Source organism: Sycon ciliatum, chromosome 1, assembly GCF_964019385.1.
Source record: "Sycon ciliatum chromosome 1, ocSycCili1.1, whole genome shotgun sequence".
Taxonomy (NCBI): domain Eukaryota; kingdom Metazoa; phylum Porifera; class Calcarea; order Leucosolenida; family Sycettidae; genus Sycon; species Sycon ciliatum.
The window spans coordinates 57,189,991-57,211,133 of NC_088643.1; the positions used below are offsets into that span (position 1 = coordinate 57,189,991).

The following is a 21,143-nucleotide window of genomic DNA, read 5'->3' on the forward strand; positions in this document are numbered from 1 at the left end:
AATGGTTGTACTGTTTTACAGGGTTCACAATCATGTACAGTGGTCCCTTCATAATCCGGCACCATCTTTGTTTCGGAAATTCTGCTGGATTAGGGATCGAGGGTGCTGGATTAGAAAATCTGATTTACTGCTGCAATGCGCATGAAAAGGACATTTTGGTTGCTGAAAATGTTGCTGGTTCATAAAGTGCTGGATGAACTAAAGAGGAGCGACTGTACACTCATGTACAAGTCATGTAGAATGATAATGAGGTGCGGGAGGCAGACAATTAGCTACCTTTAATACTGGGCTTCGACGACTAATGTAGTAATGAACGGATCGTGTGGATCCTTTCCTTATCTGGGTAGTCCGCTATGCCCGTGGGTCTACTACGCACATAATAATGATGACAATGAGTGTAGTCCTTTGTAGCTACATGTACTTGCTCACAAGAGGTCGACGATAACTTCGGCTGGTAGCGGCTGTCGGAGCCATTCGGGGACGGCAACTAAAACCTGCTTGCTATATCACACATACATGTACAGTGCCGCTACATGTAGGGTTCAAGACCAACAGCGTGAGGACCACCAGGCACCAGGCAGTATCCCGTGGTGTAACGGTGTTGATGTTGAGCAGCTGCTTGTATTGAAAATAAATTATTATTCAGACGCACGAGCAAACTCCACAAGGAAGGATACAGTTGCCACGTGATGAAAAGAAGAATGTCGTGTACAGTAGTCATAATACATGTACAATCATGTACAGTCATGTACATGACATGTAGCTAGCCCAGTTACACACTGCTGTGCGCTAATGCTGCATGACGGAACCGATCGGAAGGAATTCCGGAAAACATTTGCAGAACGCTTGCGTAAAACCATCGACCTGGCCGGACGGCTGGAGACAAACTTTTGCACTTTTGGCAGTCGGTGCTCCACAGTCTACCATGGTCTACTACGAGCCGCGATTGTTTCATTGTGTTCATGAAGAAGTGTCCCGGACGCCAAAGAAAAAGCACGTTGTCTTCGTGAATGCAGCGATGATATCACCGCATTCACGAAGACAACAATTGATTATAATCTTGATAATGGTGGCGTTGGTTCGTTTCATCCCAAAATACACCGGAATACTAGTACATGCAATCGTCTTGATACATGTAGCATGGATTCGTCTGTACGGGTCTACGTACATGTAAATGTACATGTACATGTACATCTACGATCGCTCTTACATGTATGTCAGTTATGATAATATACATGTATGAGCTGAGAGCCTGAGATACTATAGTCTATAGAACGTAGTTGAATGTTGTGTACATTGTATTATTATTTTACTCCCTGATGAAGCCCCAAGGGCGACCATTTGGAGATTCCATTTCTTTTGAATAAAATTTGCAGCGTCAATGACCTTTGTGTAGTGGTGGTGGCTGATCGTAATTTGTGTTGTTCGGTTCGGTTGTGGAATTTTATTTTTACAGAAAATTCAACAACAGCAACAACCACAACTTTCATTAATCGCAACACAAATAGGCGATGGGCCGATGGCGCCTCCTTTTATACATGTGAGCGACATAACAAATTTTTATAATTCTTAAAAGAATTATATTAATTGGAATGCGAAGGTTTCAATTTTTTAAAGCAACGTTGGAAGGACCAGTCAGTCAGAGATTCAGAGATTCAGGCTACTACACTACAGTACTACACGTTGTGTTACTAGTACCGTGTACATGTAGTTACTTAATTTGTTAGATTGACAGCATGAAACAAGGAGGAGGACACTGTGTTCGAAAACAGTGACCTTACTACAACCTTCCGCGGTTGGCAGAGCCCCAGTCCCTGCGGACCATTTGAACCATATGGGTATCGCACCCGGTTCTGACCCTCGTTGTGCTAGGGGTTGGGAGACTACTCCTGATGTCGTCTTGCTGTCTTCGCTCTTTTTTCTTTTTTAACTTGTATAAAAACTTCTTTTTCTTTTTCTTTCCAACTTCTGCCCATGCATGGCGTCCTTCTCTCAGCTCGTCAGCTGTAAACAGTTTTTTTGGCATCACCATGACACTGTCGCGAGAAGGTGCTCTCTGTAGACGGGGTTGGTGATGTCCCGACGTGGCCATGGGTAGGCCTTCACCACGTCGGAACACCCCGGCTACACGTTGGTCACGTCAACTACTTATGTTTGTAAATCACTTCGTTGTTGATCTTATTGTTTCCTAAAAAAACTTGAGGGAATTGAGAGTTTGTCTTTTTTACACGTTTGGGTACACACGTTGGATGCATTCTTCTGTTTGCTTGGCATTTTATCGCTCCACAGGTACCCTCGGTCTCAGGTGCTCTCACATTTGTGCAATTGTTGATTTTGCTCCTGAATTGTCCTCCCTGTTGCTTTGCTACCATCCTCCTCCTTCCTCCACCTTTTTTTCTTAATTGGCCTCATTATGGCATTCGCTTCCATGTAATTGGGCTTGTAGCCCGTGTGTACTTATTATTATTATTATTACTTGCATGTACGCGTTGGAGTCGACCATGCAAGCATGATCCACAACTTCGCTTATGCTGAACATGATAAACAGGACTATGACAGGGGAAAAAATTGAGCTACAACGATGATAATAATAATTATGATACTTATAATTATCATAATTCTACTCTCCCTACCACCATCATGAAGGACCTGGCAGGGCACGACATTCCTTTGAAGAATGCCAGCGACCTAGAAGGAGCACGAGCATTTGCTGCAGACAAGTCGAAATGGAGATCAGACATAGTTTATGGATGAGTTTTTTGTTGACTGGAGACAGAAGCGGACTTGGCTTAATTTCAGTGTATTCTCATGCATTGTTCTTTGGCCTTTGTACGCGTACTGTGGTATTATTATTATTATTATATCATAATTATATACAATGTAGCTCATGGGTATTGAAGATATGTCATTTATGAATATGTCTATAATTATGAATATTGCAGCCTGAGTGATAATGATAGTGCTATTTCCTGAGTTTGACTGTTTCAGGATCTGTCGGAATATCACAATGCACAGACCCTCATGCATAGATCTCGCCATGCTGGTCTGTCATGGGCAATGGCTCCCAGGCTCTGCAGAGCGTCTACTATTGAACAATCCAGCATTGGCTTGGCGCAGATCTCCAACCATAAAAACTACAGCCGCGAACCACGTAGTGGAAAGCTACACAAGATGGCCAACCCATTTTCACATGTACAGACAATTTGCAAAAACGTTCCGAACATTCAGGGAGAAGACATTACTTGCATGACACATTGGCAGAACGAACAAGGTAGACTCGAACATTCCGAGATTCTGCAGCCGTTGCGTTTCAGGTGTTGGGTGGCAGCTCCGTTACTGAGGCCGTATACAAGTCGTCGAGCTCGGCTAGCCGCCGCCAACTAGTCAGCGCAACCTCGGCCACGCGCTCGCATTAGCTCCATGCCCGGTGTACTCATGGTACTTGCGAATTCAAATAAAAATAATTTATACATACATACATTGACGGAAGAGCTAGATACTATACTAACATGTATGTTCAATATTTTGTCGCTGAATTCTTCATGAACCTGGAAACTAAAGAAAAAGAAGTTTTTATAAGTTAAAAAAGAGCGAAGACAACAAGACGACATCAGGACTAAAGTAAAGTAAATTATCGTATCCGTTCCCGAAGGGAACTCACGACGGCCGCTAACACCCGATAAACCCTAGCGGCAGATGCAGCGCCTAACGGTGGGGGTGAGTGGGCAAGTCTCACAACCACTGGCACAAGTGCCGAAAACGACCCCATTAGCTGCATCCATGTACCTCTTGTGCCTGGCCACAAGTTCATATCAGGACTAGTAGTCTCCTAACCCCCTAGCGTGACGAGGGTCAGAACCGGGTGCGATACCCATAATATTATGGTTCAAATGGTCCGCAGGGATCTAGGGACCGGGGCTCTGCCAACCGCGGAAGGTTGTAGTAAGGTCACTGTTTTCGAACACAGTGTCCTCCTCCTTGTTTCATGCTGTCAATCTAACAAATTAAGTAACTACATGTACACGGTACTAGTAACACAACGTGTAGTACTGTAGTGTAGTAGCCTGAATCTCTGAATCTCTGACTGACTGGTCCTTCCAACGTTGCTTTAAACAAATTGAAACCTTCGCATTCCAATTAATATAATTCTTTTAAGAATTATAAAAATTTGTTATGTCGCTCACATGTATAAAAGGAGGCGCCATCGGCCCATCGCCTGTTTGTGTTGCGATTAATGAAAGTTGTGGTTGTTGCTGTTGTTGAATTTTCTGTAAAAATAAAATTCCACAACCGAACCGAACAACACAAAATACGATCAGTCACCGCCACTACACAAAGGTCATTGACGCTGCAAATTTTATTCAAAAGAAATGGAATCTAACAATTGCGTGAACTACAACAAGGTTTATCTAATACTGGTTTACCAGTTCGGGATTATATCATGTAGCTACTTGTGACCAAGGAGCGCTCGATCCTGCTGCTAGCTATGATGTGCTATCGGCATCACACAACATCACATGCATGCAGTGGGGTGGCCATGCCACATTGCATATGCTGCACGCTTCCGGGGCCACTGGTTCAATTACCAATACAGTTGTATTATTATCGAAAGCACTGTTGAAGGTGGTCGAAACCCACGATGTATTTTCTTGGGACTGGTATGAGTTTGTTATCAGGGATTGTCTGCGCCTCATGATTGGTTGTCGGGCGTTCACGGTTATTCTTTATGCCCCAATTGGCTCGCAGCCAACTTGGGAAACTAATCAAACTATGACAGGAAGACAGCCAGAGCAATCAGGCACTGAGCTTCACAAAAACCGTTCAACAAAACAGATGATTCCCGAAACAACTCCCGCCAGGAGGGAAGGCCGAGAGGAATGATCATGTCCATCAGCTTCCGAATTTGACCCATGCGCACCTAGCCTCCCTTACAGCAGAGCCAGTGACGCTTTTTTTGTTGGATTGGGTTGATACCTGGACTGCTGGAGGTTTCAGTTCGAAATGAAGCCTTGGCTACTGGATCATGTGAAGAGACTACTGGTAGGATGGGCGTACTCAACAACATTGCAAGTTTGTGTACCCTTGGATTCCAGTAGGAAGCAGCCTAACGGCAATACTAGTATTGCTTTCATTGTGGGTGGCGCTTTTGTTGAAGACGTTACTAGCCGCTACCAAAGTTTGCAGTGGCGCTTCCTGCCAAATCAGCAACGCTCAGTCAGTACAGAATGTTTTCGATGACGTCACCTCTCATTGGTTGGGCATGGGACACCTACAACTACTGGCAAGGCCTTAAGGGCGAACTGTAGCTTGTTGCAAACCAGGGAGTAAGAAAATGCAATTTATTTACAACTCTCTGAGGCAAAAATGCTAGTCTGAACTTTTCAGACCATGTCGTCATGCATTGTCTTCCAGGGTCTGACGGATGGAAGTGAATAATGGCTTTTAAAGGGGAAGTTAAGGCAAAAATTAAAATTTCACCAGTTGTAGTCTTCGGGGTGCTGAGTCAAATGGTCTTGGTCCGAGAAAGCTGAGGCGCTCCCTTCCTACTTGAATCCCAATCGAACTCGCGCACTTCCACCGAAACTGGGTGACTGCGCCCTACTAGATAGGGATTTGTATGCAAAATGTCACTAAAAGCACCATTAATTTTCGTTCTTATAAAAGCGATTAAGCACGTATGACCGGCCCATATGTTGTAGTCTTTTGGACGCTGAGTCGACTGGTTTTGGTCCGAAAAGGCTGCGATGCAGCGTTCCTCCTTTATTCCCACTCGAACATGGTTGAACAAGCGGTCACGTGCTCCTGCGTACACCAGTCAGCTGGTCACCGTGCCTGCAGGGTACAACTTACTAGCCTTTTTGACCTTTTTTGGGTGCAGTCCTGTCACTCGAGTTGAACTCGAGTTGAACCTTGGTGTGAAAGTTGTCGCCTGCTGCCTGTGCTGGCGTGGTGACCAGGTGATTTGGGCACCCAGGAGCACTTGACCACTTGTTCAACCATGTTCGATTGGGAATAAAGGAGGAACGCTGCATCGCAGCCTTTTCGGACCAAAACCAATCGACTCAGCGTCCAAAAGACTACATGTACAACATATGGGCCAATCGCGGTCATCCGTGCTTTTATAAGAACGAAATGGCGCTTTTAGTGACATTTTGCATACAAATCCCCATCTAGTAGGGCGCAGTCACCCAGTTTCGGTGGAAGTGCGCGAGTTCGATTGGGATTCAAGTAGGAAGGGAGCGTCTCAGCTTTCTCGGACCAAGACCATTCGACTCAGCACCCCGAAGACTACAACTGGTGAAATTTAAATTTTTGCCTTAACTTCCCCTTTAATTTTTGCCTTAATTAAAGGGGAAGTTAAGGCAAAAATTTAAATTTCACCAGTTGTAGTCTTCGGGGTGCTGAGTCGAATGGTCTTGGTCCGAGAAAGCTGAGACGCTCCCTTCCTACTTGAATCCCAATCGAACTCGCGCACTTCCACCGAAACTGGGTGACTGCGCCCTACGAGATGGGGATTTGTATGCAAAATGTCACTAAAAGCGCCATTTCGTTCTTATAAAAGCATGGATGACCGCGATTGACCCATATGTTGTAGTCTTTTGGACGCTGAGTCGACTGGTTTTGGTCCGAAAAGGCTGCGATGCAGCGTTCCGCCTTTATTCCCAATCGAACATGGTTGAACAAGTGGTCACGTGCTCCTGCGTACGCCAGTCACCTGGTCACCGTGCCTGCAGGGTACAACTTACTAGCCTGTTTGACCTTTTTTGGGTGCAGTCCTGTCACTCGAGTTGAACTCGAGTTGACCCTTGGTGTGAAAGTTGTCACCTGCTGGCGTGGTGACCAGGTGATTTGGGCACCCAGGAGCACGTGACCACTTGGTCAACCATGTTCGATTGGGAATAAAGGAGGAACGCTGCATCGCAGCCTTTTCGGACCAAAACCAGTCGACTCAGCGTCCAAAAGACTACAACATATGGGCCAATCGCGGTCATCCGTGCTTTTATAAGAACGAAATAAAGGCCTTAGGCCTGTGGGGATTGCCCTATTCAAAATTTAAATAATAATAATAATAATAATAAATGGCGCTTTTAGTGACATTTTGCATACAAATCCCCATCTCGTAGGGCGCAGTCACCCAGTTTCGGTGGAGGTGCGCGAGTTCGATTGGGATTCAAGTAGGAAGGGAGCGTCTCAGCTTCCTCGGACCAAGACCATTTGACTCAGCACCCCGAAGACTACAACTGGTGAAATTTTAATTTTTGCCTTAACTTCCCCTTAAGTAAGTCAAGAAACGAGTAGAGTGGCTGCTTTGTCAGAGCCTCAAGTAGCCCTTGGCGGATTATGCCGGCATAATATTTGGCATAATCTTGGGATTTCGTCAAAAAAGTATGCTCCGGCATATTCCAACGTGTAAGGTCGGCATAATCTTTTGGTTTAGACAAAAATTATGCTTAGGGCACAATACAGCTTTGTCAAAAAATTATGCTCCGGCATAATTATACGGATTCCAATGTGTAAGGTCGGCATAATCTTTCGGTTTAGACAAAAATTATGCTTAGGCCGCGCTGTAACTTAGGGCATAATACAGCTTTGTCAGAAAGCCCTGGGGCCGCGTGTGTGTATGCGTGGTTTCTGAATCCTCTATGTACAGCGTGAATTCATAGTGGAACCGAGCATAATTCAGCATAATTCAGCATATTTGTTGGCATAATGGTGGCATAATCAAAAGCATAATTTGACGATTGCCCGAGCATAGTCCGCCAATGGCTAGCCTCATGAGCCATGATTTGATGACATTCCGATGATCCGGAACAAGAAACGAACCCCTTCAACGTCTTTTATTCATCATGAACAGGTACAGAATTGATTTCGTGTCCACCTGCCCACAAATGAAATACACAAGTACTATTTGAAGTACTAGTAGATGTTAGACTTGTTCGCACATCCAGAACCTTGCGCACAGTCATCCTACCCTAGGAGAAGAACACACTTTGAAATCTGCCTGGTATCTCTGTTAGTGAAAAAATGAGTGACCATGTGAGCGCTGCTGATGGAAATAATAATTATTTGTCGGCACAAGTGGAGGAGAGGTACAGTACCGAGTAAGTATGGACAGAGTGAGTGCCGGGATATGGGGAAGACGGCTGGGGAGAGAAAGAGAAAATTAGAGAAAGCCAGGGAGAGGGGCAGAGAGAGGGCAGAGAGAGGGCAGAGAGAGAGAGAGAGAGAGAGAGAGAGAGAGAGAGAGAGAGAGAGAGAGAGAGAGAGAGAGAGAGAGAGAGAGAGAGAGAGAGAGAGAGAGAGAGAGAGAGAGAGAGAGAGAGAGAGAGAGAGAGAGAGAGAGAGAGAGAGAGAGAGAGAGAGAGAGAGAGAGAGAGAGAGAGAGAGAGAGAGAGAGAGAGAGAGAGAGAGAGAGAGAGAGAGAAAGAGAGAGAGAGAGAGAGAGAGAGCACACCGCACACCGCAGGGAATATCCGTTATGCCATTCTAGTCTTTTCTGGCCATGCTTTCTTCCAGGATATCTGTCGAACTGAATGTAGCTTATACCTGAGCATCAACGCCTGCCTTACAAACATCGTCACCGAGTTCATCGCCTGTGCAAACCCCCTCTCTGTCCTGCAATCCTGGGAAGCAGATGACCGTTCCCTCATCACACTGGCTCTGTGCATGTACTGTCATAGGTACGTGCGTAGTGCAGCATGGAGTGTCCAGTTCCAAACTGCGACCCACATATCTAGAGTGTTGATCTTGACCTGTAGCACCAGTGAACACTGCGGTCATGCGCTCGCTACCCATGAGTCGGACAGCTCGGTCGGCTGTGTCGTCGTCTTTGACCCGTCCCAGCTTTCGCAGCGGCTGCAGGAAGACGACCAGAAAGAAGGCGGTGGCAACCTCTAGCGTAACGACGTGCAGTACACTGTCTTCAGCCTGCGGTGACCACGCTTCATTGGCTCTTGACGACATGATGAGAAACGTAACGGCTAGTAGCGAGGATAGGCCAGCCGCCACGGACATCATGGGGAACATGCGAGTGCGCAGATCATACGCGCTGTGCCGTCCTATTCCTCGCTGCTTGACCGTTGCCACCATGATCACACAGAGCCCAATCAGAACGGCATGCAGCACGCACAGGTAGGCTACGAAGGCAGTGTCGACGGACCGGAATCCGCAGCGCTGCTCGACCCGGACGTGATCGTACACGGTCTGCACGGCGGATGTGCACTGACCATGCGAGCAGGAGATGATCAGCAAACACAGGGTGACACCCTCAGCAGCCATGCTCCACACTACACGATACCTGGGCAATGCTAAGATCCAGGAGACGGACATGTCTCGTACATCCGTGACACGGTACAACGCATAGGCAACCAGGGAAGAGCTGACTGCAGTCAAACCGATGGAAGACAGGAACACCCGCATGAAACAAGCCCCGGCAGTTGGACCTCCAATCTCCACCAAGCCGGAAAGGTAGGCGAGGAGAAATCCCGACAAGCATAGGAGAGTGGGCTCCTTGCCAAGTACGAAGAAGCTTCCATCCCTGGCTTTCCTCAGGCTGTGCAGAATAGCAGCGATCATTCCTGCGACGCCAAGAGCTGACAGGATAACCATCACGAATGGGAGAACACCGGACGCCATGGAGAATCTCTCTGTAACCACATTGCTGCACGTCGCACTGGCTTCAGAACTAGTTTCGTCACGTGAGCATTCGCTGCACTGTGAATTCGTGGACGAGTTCGAATAGTAGTTGGCTGGACATGGCTTGCATGACCAGCAGCACGTCTGGCACGCCGTCTCTCCGCCGAAAAGTCGCTTGTAGCCGACCGGAGGGCACGGCTCACTGCACATCGATACAGGTCTTGTAGAGAGGCCGGAATTCCAGGTCACTGCCGACTCGTTCAAATAGAATGTCTCCGTCACGCAGGTGACAGTGCCATCAGACGTTATGATGCTGCTGGGGCAATCGGACGGCGCCTTCACCACAGCCCTGGCGGCGCCGTAATGACCAACATCGGTGAACGTGAATTCCGTTCCGTCGGAACCTGATGGCACTTGGATATTCTTGATGTTATAGATAGGGTTCGCTGTGTCACCATTCGAATCAAACTGGAACCTTCTCTTGTCGAAGGTAGTGAAATTTACCGTCTTCAGCGCTGAAAACAGATCTCTACTGGCCCTTCGCTTTAAGCAGTCCTTGCTTTCATTGCAGCGTGTGTAGATCGCGTCGAGAGCGGAGGCCATTGCCAGTACTGCAGTGTAGATGTGTGGAACTTTGCTTATCATCATGTAGTTCTTGGCCAGGGTGTTCTTGGTCACACAGTCGCCGCCGTCGTCAGCCAGTGCAGTGCTATTGATCTCGGCGGCACTCTCACTATCAGTGCCATTGCTGCCACGGTTGCTCATTGCCGGCGTGGCTTCGCAGCTGAACACATCATACCACAGGTCCTTCAGCCAGGGAACGTCTCTGTTGCGTGCCGGATTGAGCTGCGACCAGTGCCGTCGGAACTCGTTGTGCGGCGAGACCTTGGAGACGGCACTCACTGCTCCGCGTGTGAGGTCCAGTGAACCCACAACCCCGAGTGCAATATCACCCCATCCGTCCGAGCCTATGAAGGTGATATTGCGCTCCAGAGCATCCCTATACATCTTGGCACCGCCATAGTTCCTCGGATAATTGAAAAAATAGTTGGACTCCACCGGTAGGGTGATGACCACTATTACAGTCGACCTGTTGATGGGCTCCGTGTAGAGAATCTCGTTCCAAATGTCGCCTAGTCGACTATCGTTACTGGGCTGTCCATACTCAAACTCCCACGTCTTCGATTGGCACAGATCGGTAACATCATGCGACGAGGACATTGACGACTCGACGGGGCAGCTCTCCTCGGTCATACCAAGTGCATTCTTTACCGTGGCAATACCATCCGTGCCGTAGTGGTCCGATGTGTACACGAACCCGACGAAGTTCCAATTCAGCTTGCGAATGATAGACGCTATGGCAACTCCGGTACGAGCGTGGCTCGGCACGGTTCTGAAGAAGTAGGGAAAGTCGGCCTTTTCGCTGAAGCGAGGACTGGTTGAAGCATAGCTGATCATGGGGATGCGAAACAGACCTAGTAGCTGTGCAGTTTTGGCACTAACCGCACTCAGAGCTGGTCCCACAATACCCACAACGTTTGGTTCTGTTAGAGCACCGGGCAAAGAATTCCACTCAGTACACTTCTCGTCGCCATTCGTGGACCGGCCTAAGAATTCCAGACTCTGACGTAACGCGTATGTGGGTGACGTACACGTGTCTCGGATTTCGTAACCAAGCGTTACGTTCGGGAGAATATCCGGGTTCTTGTTGATTTCGTCCACAGCTGCACGCATGGCTTCTGGCAGTTGCAAGAACTCATAGCCCAATGTCGGACGATTAGGACATTTTCCAGTGGTCGAATCCAATCGGTGGATGGGGAACAATCCACCAATGTATAGATCAGCGTTGATCTCATCCCTACTGCAGCCATCCTCGGTCAAGGCTTGGTATGGCGCGCATGGCCCGAGCATGACTTCATCCGCAGCGCCAGTATGCACAGACATGGTGGCCAGGACAATAAGTGTGGCGGACAAGCACTGCGCCACACTCCGCACACCACCACCACCACCACCACCACAGGAACAGTCATTACGTGGCCCTGTCCAACCCAGTAGTACTGCTAGGGCTTTCACAAGGCCGCCTTCACCTCGCCTCCTGTCCATAGCCGCAAGCCGGGCCGGCGTTGCAAGGAAAGACGCTAACAGAGGCTGAGAGGGGGCGATCTCCAGTATCACTACACCCACAACTGGCAAGAGTGTCAGTGTGCCCCGCAAGCGTTTCTAAGTGGGCCTTGGAAAGAAAGAAAAAAAGAAGGGAAGAAGAGATCGTCTAGCCTACTAAAGAGTTCTGTGCTCGTTCACAGCACAGCTACATGTAGACGTGTACACAAGATGAGCTAGATGGTAGTAGTACTGGTACACCTGCTGGCCGAGTTGGACGGTTAGCACCGATCCATGGAAAGAAGGACCGACATTACCGTTGCCAACCAATAGTGTCCACTGTATTAGAAGTACGCGGGAGCCACTAATTCGGTCTACAGCTTACAAGCCTACTGAGTAGATCTACTGTAGCAGCGTCGTCTAAAGTAAAGGTGACGCTAGCAAACCACCTGCGTAGTGTGCTGATTCGGATTACCGGTACGTTATCTACCCCGTTCGCCAAACCTCACCCCCTGATCTACTGAGCGATGACTTCGTGAACCGACTGCGTTTGCATCGAGGAAAATGGACAACCATCCGTCCGATGCGGGCGATGGTTTGTAAATTCACACACCTGGTTCGTTCACCGCACGTTTCGTCGTTCCTGAAAAGACAGTTGTACACACGTGAGTCGATGCAGTCGCCGTCATCTCAGTCTAAACTAAAGCCAAAGGCAACGAACTGAAAATCATGTAGACATGTACATAAAAATAATAATTTGTGGTCGACACTGCCGAATGTTCATGCCATCTTTAGCTTTGTGTCGCTGCCCACACGCGTCAGGCGTCCGGCAACACGAAACAACCCCGAGGTAGAGTCTACCATGCATGGTCTACAAGTCCAGCGAGCGAGTGGCACGTACCGCGTACCGCTACGCCGCGTGCATATAATTATAATTATCATGTGACATCCGGCCGGGTGTCTAGCAGAGGTGTTTTCCAGTCACCATGGTCACGGTAAGTGACCGTGCCAGCCATCACCAGACATGAAGAACATCCGTCTATGTCACAGTGTAGACTGTACGCGTGTATGTACGAGTATTTTAAATGCCTGCGGCATCGACCGTGCAGACGATGCTGGCATAGGCATAGACGATGCTGGCATAGATCTACATGACCATGATGACTGTACTATCGCAATCGCTTCGTGTGGATAGCACAAGCAACAAGAACATCCTCCTCTAGTGCTCTACTTGTGCAAGGCTATGCATGGGCGAGTATGCCATGGTTCGCTCGATCGACACTACAATCAGCCATGCAAGATCAACCATCTTCCTTTGACACGAACAGCTACTACTGTACCAGCGTACGTGCTGCATTAGCCACTGAGGAAAGTGGACACGTAGCCACGCTTGAAGCGTAGGATCTTGCAATGGTTACATCGTCGTAGGTACAAGTATGAAGAGGTTCTACAAGTAAAGTCAGACAATGAATTTATGGCATTCGAACCAACTGCAAAACAAGTTGTAACACATAGCGAGGAATATGCCACGAATTTCACCACACAACAGTCAAACCTGCCATACTGGCTACTGGCCAAACGTTTGGATCACAGTCAGAGCTAGCTTACAACTGCACGCAGTGCCATGCATCCCCCCCCCCCCCCCATATGCATTATGATGATCCTTACGACATGTTATGGATACATAGTCCATCCAGAGCTGGACACACCCTAAACTAAAGCCAAAGAGATGGCATGGTGGTCTGTATGAATCTTTCATGACACAAAGCCCAGTCAACAATGGATCTCGGCCACGGCCGGAGCCCCGAGGCGGAAAACGCACGTCAGCTGACCGTGTCGGAGAAGGCTCCTTCCAAAGCGGACATCACTAGCAGTTACAGTTGGATTCAGACTGTCACAGTCTGTTGATGTCCTAGCATGAACGCATTCCCAAGGATACATGTGGACCATAAGCGAGCATGGAGAAGTAGCTTACATTATTATTATTATTATTATTATTATTATTAAGAAAAGGGTTTGCTCCCCACACCGGAGCTCGCGCTATTCCGCCGACGTTACTTGACACTTGACTGACTCACGACTGCCAGCCAGAGCACACGAGAAGTCCATCGAACCTTCGACTCGGCAAACCTGCAAGAAAGCACCACTCCCTGCTCAATACACAGTGTTTCGGGGAATTCACCCCTCATCAGTTGAGCTTGAGTAGGCTGAGGAAGATTGTGCCTGAAGAGCACCACTTATATAGTGCTCTCCAGGCACAACCATCACCGGGGATACAAACTTACAGAGACGCTCCGTTTTCAGCGCGACAAACACCTCGTGAGCACCAGATAGCAGCGTGAGTCAGTGTCGCTCCTGGACGGTGAGACAGACGTCGAGGACCCTCGGTCATTCGCAACGCTGTCACCTCCAAACCAACTAGTCGCAAGCCCGCGCTGGGCACAACAGTACGAAGTAGTGGTTGCGACCTCGGCGATGATTTGTAAGAAAAGGGTTTGCTCCCCACACCGGAGCTCGCGCTATTCCGCCGAAGTTACTTGACACTTGACTGACTCACGACTGCCATCCAGAGCACACGAGAAGTCCATCGAACCTTCGACTCGGCAAACCTGCAAGAAAGCACCACTCCCTGCTCAATACACAGTGTTTCGGGGAATTCACCCCTCATCAGTTGAGCTTGAGTAGGCTGAGGAAGATTGTGCCTGAAGAGCACCACTTATATAGTGCTCTCCAGGCACAACCATCACCGGGGATACAAACTTACAGAGACGCTCCGTTTTCAGCGCGACAAACACCTCGTGAGCACCAGATAGCAGCGTGAGTCAGTGTCGCTCCTGGACGGTGAGACAGACGTCGAGGACCCTCGGTCATTCGCAACGCTGTCACCTCCAAACCAACTAGTCGCAAGCCCGCGCTGGGCACAACAGTACGAAGTAGTGGTTGCGACCTCGGCGATGATTTGTAAGAAAAGGGTTTGCTCCCCACACCGGAGCTCGCGCTATTCCGCCGACTTTACTTGACACTTGACTGACTCACGACTGCCATCCAGAGCACACGAGAAGTCCATCGAACCTTCGACTCGGCAAACCTGCAAGAAAGCACCACTCCCTGCTCAATACACAGTGTTTCGGGGAATTCACCCCTCATCAGTTGAGCTGGAGTAGGCTGAGGAAGATTGTGCCTGAAGAGCACCACTTATATAGTGCTCTCCAGGCACAACCATCACCGGGGATACAAACTTACAGAGATGCTCCGTTTTCAGCGCGACAAACACCTCGTGAGCACCAGATAGCAGCGTGAGTCAGTGTCGCTCCTGGACGGTGAGACAGACGTCGAGGACCCTCGGTCATTCGCAACGCTGTCACCTCCAAACCAACTAGTCGCAAGCCCGCGCTGGGCACAACAGTACGAAGTAGTGGTTGCGACCTCGGCGATGATTTGTAAGAAAAGGGTTTGCTCCCCACACCGGAGCTCGCGCTATTCCGCCGACGTTACTTGACACTTTACTTCGTATTATTATTATTATTTTAATATGGCAATAAGTAGGACGAGCTGAAGCGACATGTGGACTACTTTATTAACAATGTAAGCGATGGAGACGATGCAAGAAACAATCTAAAGGGTAAGGAAAATACATGTAAGAAGAAAAAGGGCAATGGAAAAAAAAGATGATTCGAACAAGTTTTCGTACAACACTCTTCAGGAATCACCGTTGTACTAAAGAACAAAATGAGAACAAAGGAAATAATATAGCAATCAAGGTAGGGTGACACGATACAATGACAGCACTGGAATATCGAGGTGCGATTTCTCACAAAAGCGTGCAGAACACAAGGGTATACAAGTAAGAACTAAGCGTGACAAGTGTGTATCAGCAACAAAAACAAAAAAGTGAGAACGAATGATAATAATAACAATAATAAACAAGAAGGTGACAAAACACATTTAGGCACAAGTGGCCGCAACAACGTTGCCACACTACACAAAAGAACATTATTTGAACAATTTTAGGGTAATAACACTATCTTTCTGGACACACAAATTCGGCTTATGAATGCGCTGACAAACAGCTTCCAAAACTTGTAACTGCAAAAGATAACCATGACGAGCACGGCACAAAACAGAAAAACAGGAATCAGAATAAGTACGACAACAGTCAGTACTAGAAACCAAATGATTGTATACTGAAGACTTATTACGAGACGGACGCACACAATCTCGACTCACGCGCACACCCTCACACTCACTCTCACCCTCACTCAGCTCACCTTCTCCCTCACTGTCCGAATCAGAACCTGCTCCGTCATCCACAGCGGTTCGACTCTCCTCCTCACTTGCATCGTCCTGCGTCTCACCTTCACCACCCACGCCAACCGTGAATGCCGTTGCCTTCATGTCAGTCGTCGTCCTTTCCGATTGTTTCCTTTGTATTTTTACCGTGAATTCATAGGTCCGGTTGTAATCTGCTGTAGATCTCCGTGGTCTGTCATTTGCTGCTTTATTCACGGCTTTATTCACGGTAAAAATACAAAGGAAACAATCGGAAAGGACGACGACTGACATGAAGGCAACGGCATTCACGGTTGGCGTGGGTGGTGAAGGTGAGACGCAGGACGATGCAAGTGAGGAGGAGAGTCGAACCGCTGTGGATGACGGAGCAGGTTCTGATTCGGACAGTGAGGGTGAGAGTGAGTGTGAGGGTGTGCGCGTGAGTCGAGATTGTGTGCGTCCGTCTCGTAATAAGTCTTCAGTATACAATCATTTGGTTTCTACATGTAGTACTGACTGTTGTCGTACTTATTCTGATTCCTGTTTTTCTGTTTTGTGCCGTGCTCGTCATGGTTATCTTTTGCAGTTACAAGTTTTGGAAGCTGTTTGTCAGCGCATTCATAAGCCGAATTTGTGTGTCCAGAAAGATAGTGTTATTACCCTAAAATTGTTCAAATAATGTTCTTTTGTGTAGTGTGGCAACGTTGTTGCGGCCACTTGTGCCTAAATGTGTTTTGTCACCTTCTTGTTTATTCTTGAATTGTTTGCAGGCAACCTGCCTACACTCAAGAGAGCACTGCATTTCACACAAATCCATTGGTATCGTTACAACGTTTCGGTCTTTATGACCATCATCAGGAATGAAGTGGACATGGAAAGAACAGCAGTATAAAAGAAGGAGGCAAGCAAGCAAAGCGCGGTACATAGTGACAGCGCGCGTAGAGAAGTGCAAAGCACGTCATGGCGGGTGTGCATTACTACATATACATGACAACACAAGCACAAACGGCGAGGAAAGTAGATACTGCGCTACAGCAGTGATAACAGCCCAGTTCCAGTCTCACACCACCAGTGAGGTGTCTAGAGCCCCGCGCCACTCGCAGTAAGGTGGTAGGCATCGCGACGGGTAGCTCTGGAAGGACGGGAACCTATAGTATAGGCTGGGGCACGCTGCGCTGAATAAAATATGGGACTAAATGTTTCCGCCGACATTGAAGCAGAAAATGCACCTGACAAAGACTCCGCTCTAGTTTCCATGCCCACTTCACGAACAACCAGGGCGTCTGAGTCCTTGAGGGGGAGAACCGTTTCAAAATTTTTGCTGCGTGAAGCGTCCTTCAAAATTTTGTTCTTGTTTATTATTGTTATTATTATCATTCGTTCTCACTTTTTTGTTTTTGTTGCTGATACACACTTGTCACGCTTAGTTCTTACTTGTATACCCTTGTGTTCTGCACGCTTTTGTGAGAAATCGCACCTCGATATTCCAGTGCTGTCATTGTATCGTGTCACCCTACCTTGATTGCTATATTATTTCCTTTGCTCTCATTTTGTTCTTTAGTACAACGGTGATTCCTGAAGAGTGTTGTACGAAAACTTGTTCGAATCATCTTTTTTTTCCATTGCCCTTTTTCTTCTTACATGTAATTTCCTTACCCTTTAGATTGTTTCTTGCATCGTCTCCATCGCTTACATTGTTAATAAAGTAGTCCACATGTCGCTTCAGCTCGTCCTACGTATTGCCATATTAAAATTATTGTCTCCTCCTCGAATTATTATTATTATTATTTGAAAGTAGGACGGAGGCAGAAAATATTACAAAAAAAGTATTATCTACGCATGCATCTACGCAAGAGTCACCACCAGCCAATTAGGACATGTGTCAAAGTATTGAACGTTTTCGTTCCCTTCTTGTCAAAATACTACAGGGAATGATGGAAATAAGCTAAAAGACTACAACTATAAGGAAAAGAAGTTCAGAAATATATCACTCCAATTATGTGTAGAAGTGACACGAAAAAATAGATGTGAAGAATCAAGAAAACAGCATGCAAATCCAATAAGTGACAAAAACGTAGTGACAAGAAAAAGAGAGAAATATCAAGAGATCTATTTCGCACCTTCACGACGAACAGTGCCAAACAACTGCAAAGACAACACATTCTCCTTCTGAACACAAAGCTCAGGGTCTAACTTACGTATGTACAAAGCTTCCAACACGGCAAGATGTAACAAAGACCTACCACGCGACAAAACAGAGAATACATCATCGGAATACCACTCACGACAACTAGCACTGCCCGACAGGTGACACTTGATTGCCGAGGTACCGTTTCCCTGACCCGACGACTTGGCCGTTGTCACCTCCGATATTGCCGCTTGCGAATCTCTCCCATTACGCCCTGCGTCCCTGCAATTCCGATTGCCTCGGTCGAGATCAGTGTGCTGCTGTGTTGGAAGCTTTGTACATACGTAAGTTAGACCCTGAGCTTTGTGTTCAGAAGGAGAATGTGTTGTCTTTGCAGTTGTTTGGCACTGTTCGTCGTGAAGGTGCGAAATAGATCTCTTGATATTTCTCTCTTTTTCTTGTCACTACGTTTTTGTCACTTATTGGATTTGCATGCTGTTTTCTTGATTCTTCACATCTATTAATTTTTTCGTGTCACTTCTACACATAATTGGAGTGATATATTTCTGAACTTCTTTTCCTTATAGTTGTAGTCTTTTAGCTTATTTCCATCATTCCCTGTAGTATTTTGACAAGAAGGGAACGAAAACGTTCAATACTTTGACACATGTCCTAATTGGCTGGTGGTGACTCTTGCGTAGATGCATGCGTAGATAATACTTTTTTTGTATTATTATTATTATTTCATTATTATTATTATTATTATTATTAACTGGTTTGAGGGAAAGAATAATAATAATAATATTTTATTAAGAAATGGTTTGCTCCCCACACCGGAGCTCGCGCTATTCCGCCGACTTTACTTGACACTTGACTGACTCACGACTGCCATCCAGAGCACACGAGAAGTCCATCGAACCTTCGACTCGGCAAACCTGCAAGAAAGCACCACTCCCTGCTCAATACACAGTGTTTCGGGGAATTCACCCCTCATCAGTTGAGCTTGAGTAGGCTGAGGAAGATTGTGCCTGAAGAGCACCACTTATATAGTGCTCTCCAGGCACAAACATCACCAGGGATACAAACTTACAGAGACGCTCCGTTTCCAGCGCGACAAACACCTCGTGAACACCAGATAGCAGCGTGAGTCAGTGTCGCTCCTGGACGGTGAGACAGACGTCGAGGACCCTCGGTCATTCGCAACGCTGTCGCAACCACTACTTCGTAATATTTTATTATTATTATTATTTAAAGAGTCGGCGTGGAGAAAGCAATTTTATTAGTGCAATTAGGAGTATAATCGATGCAGACATGGCCAGACAACAACGAGTTCATGGAATTTTTAAGGATTTTTATGTTATTCAAAATCGATTTTCGTGTTCCGCTCATCAGTGAATAGTATCGGAACTGAGGGTACTGTGTACAACAATAGAACATTTTATAACAGCATAATTAATTAAAAGTGTGAACAACAAAGGAAGTGCTACAGCATTACATAATAGGTGTCAAACATAGTGCTAACGTATATAACTGAGTGCAGCCACAAAGCAAGAGGTGATACAGTGCAACATGACACAACATTTACATCTGATAACCAGCTACGAGAACAACTTTAGCGCGACTACTTTTTGTACATGCTTCTTTTGTTTACAAAGAACAGGATTATGCACACGAATACATACAGCTTCCAGAACCTTCAACTGCTTAACATAACTTGCACACAGTGCACTGTTCGGTCAGCAACGTCTCATCGTGGCGGCTTTTTACTCAAATATGACGAGTGCTTACACCAGAGACTTGTAACTGATTGATTTCACTACACACCCACTGAAAATTGCCGCACATCAATATTATTCACCGCATATTTACCGCAAATTATGCCATATTATGCCGCGTTTTTTGCGATTTTTTCCGCAATTTTCCCCTGGGACAGATTACCGGTAAATACAGACTCTGACTTGCAGTGTATACCAGCTACACAATAGGTCTGGTGGTTTCAGGCAAGTAAAGTTTCAATCACCGATTGCTTTTGCTTAGGCCGTTAGGGGTTCAATAGCCATTATATTTATAGGGAGGTTTCGTTCTACATAATTACGTATGAAAGTTGCCCTCGCTCCCTGGCGCGTACGACATACATACGGATTTTCATACGTAATGTACATGTACGTAGAGCGAAACCTCCCTATAATAAAGGCTTTTATCTTGTAACTCAGGTACTGTTTGTTCACACCTTGCCACTGTACTGCCAGTTTGTTTCGTTTTGCACCTGCAGCGCAGGCTTCTGATTGGTTCTTGTAGTTGTATTTCACTCTTTATCATTGAAACTGATGCATGATGTGTTTGGGTTGTCTTTTACATGGAACTAACTTGGAGCTAACTACTTGGAACTGTTAATATTGTACAATCTCTACAGAAAACCAGTATTCGTAGCGTGGTTTACTACAGGTGATGCATGTACATGTACCGTATTATCTCTTAGGCCGTCATCACACCACGTTCTCCGACTCCCGTTTACGTCTACGTCTATGGTGAAAAAACCAAAACGGGTGGTCGTGTCATCAGACAGGCACAGTTCTTGACAGTCCGTGCGCGTTGACGCGTACACGCAGTCTGGTTTTTGGAGAAATTTGAACCCACGTACATCGAAGTACAGGGTCGCTCGGAAAAGGCTGGGGGAGATACGCACGTTCATACAAAAAGTCGTATACCCCCCCCCCCCCCCCCCCCTCTCCATACCACGTCTACGTCTCCCGTTTCCTCTGCTCCCGTTTTCACCCCGTATACGGATCAGCATGACAACCGACCAAAAACTCCTTACGTGGACGTAGACGCAGCGCTTTGTACCATGGTGTGATGACAGCCTAATAATAGTAATATAAGCACAGTCTCCAATAATAGCACGTCTCCAATAATAGAACACCTTGGGGCGGCATTCAAAAAATAAAGTGCTCAGTCTCCATTATAAGCACACTGTGTAAATTCATTATCTGTACCGGCGAAAAAAAAACCT

General features: G+C 46.9%; 1 protein-coding gene across 1 annotated transcript; it reads right to left on the reverse strand.

Annotated features, from left to right (window-relative positions):
* Positions 1-8,213: 8,213 nt before the first annotated feature.
* On the reverse strand, positions 8,214-12,320 carry LOC135804511 (metabotropic glutamate receptor 3-like). Its single transcript, XM_065318397.1, has one exon. It carries the CDS (start codon positions 11,737-11,739, stop codon positions 8,542-8,544), a length of 3,198 nt encoding a protein of 1,065 aa, XP_065174469.1. The 5' UTR covers positions 11,740-12,320; the 3' UTR covers positions 8,214-8,541.
* Positions 12,321-21,143: the final 8,823 nt, after the last annotated feature.

Bases quoted from the DNA above. Each gene is read 5' to 3' on its own strand.
- LOC135804511 (XM_065318397.1), bottom strand. From the start codon at position 11,739: ATGGACAGGAGGCGAGGTGAAGGCGGCCTTGTGAAAGCCCTAGCAGTA.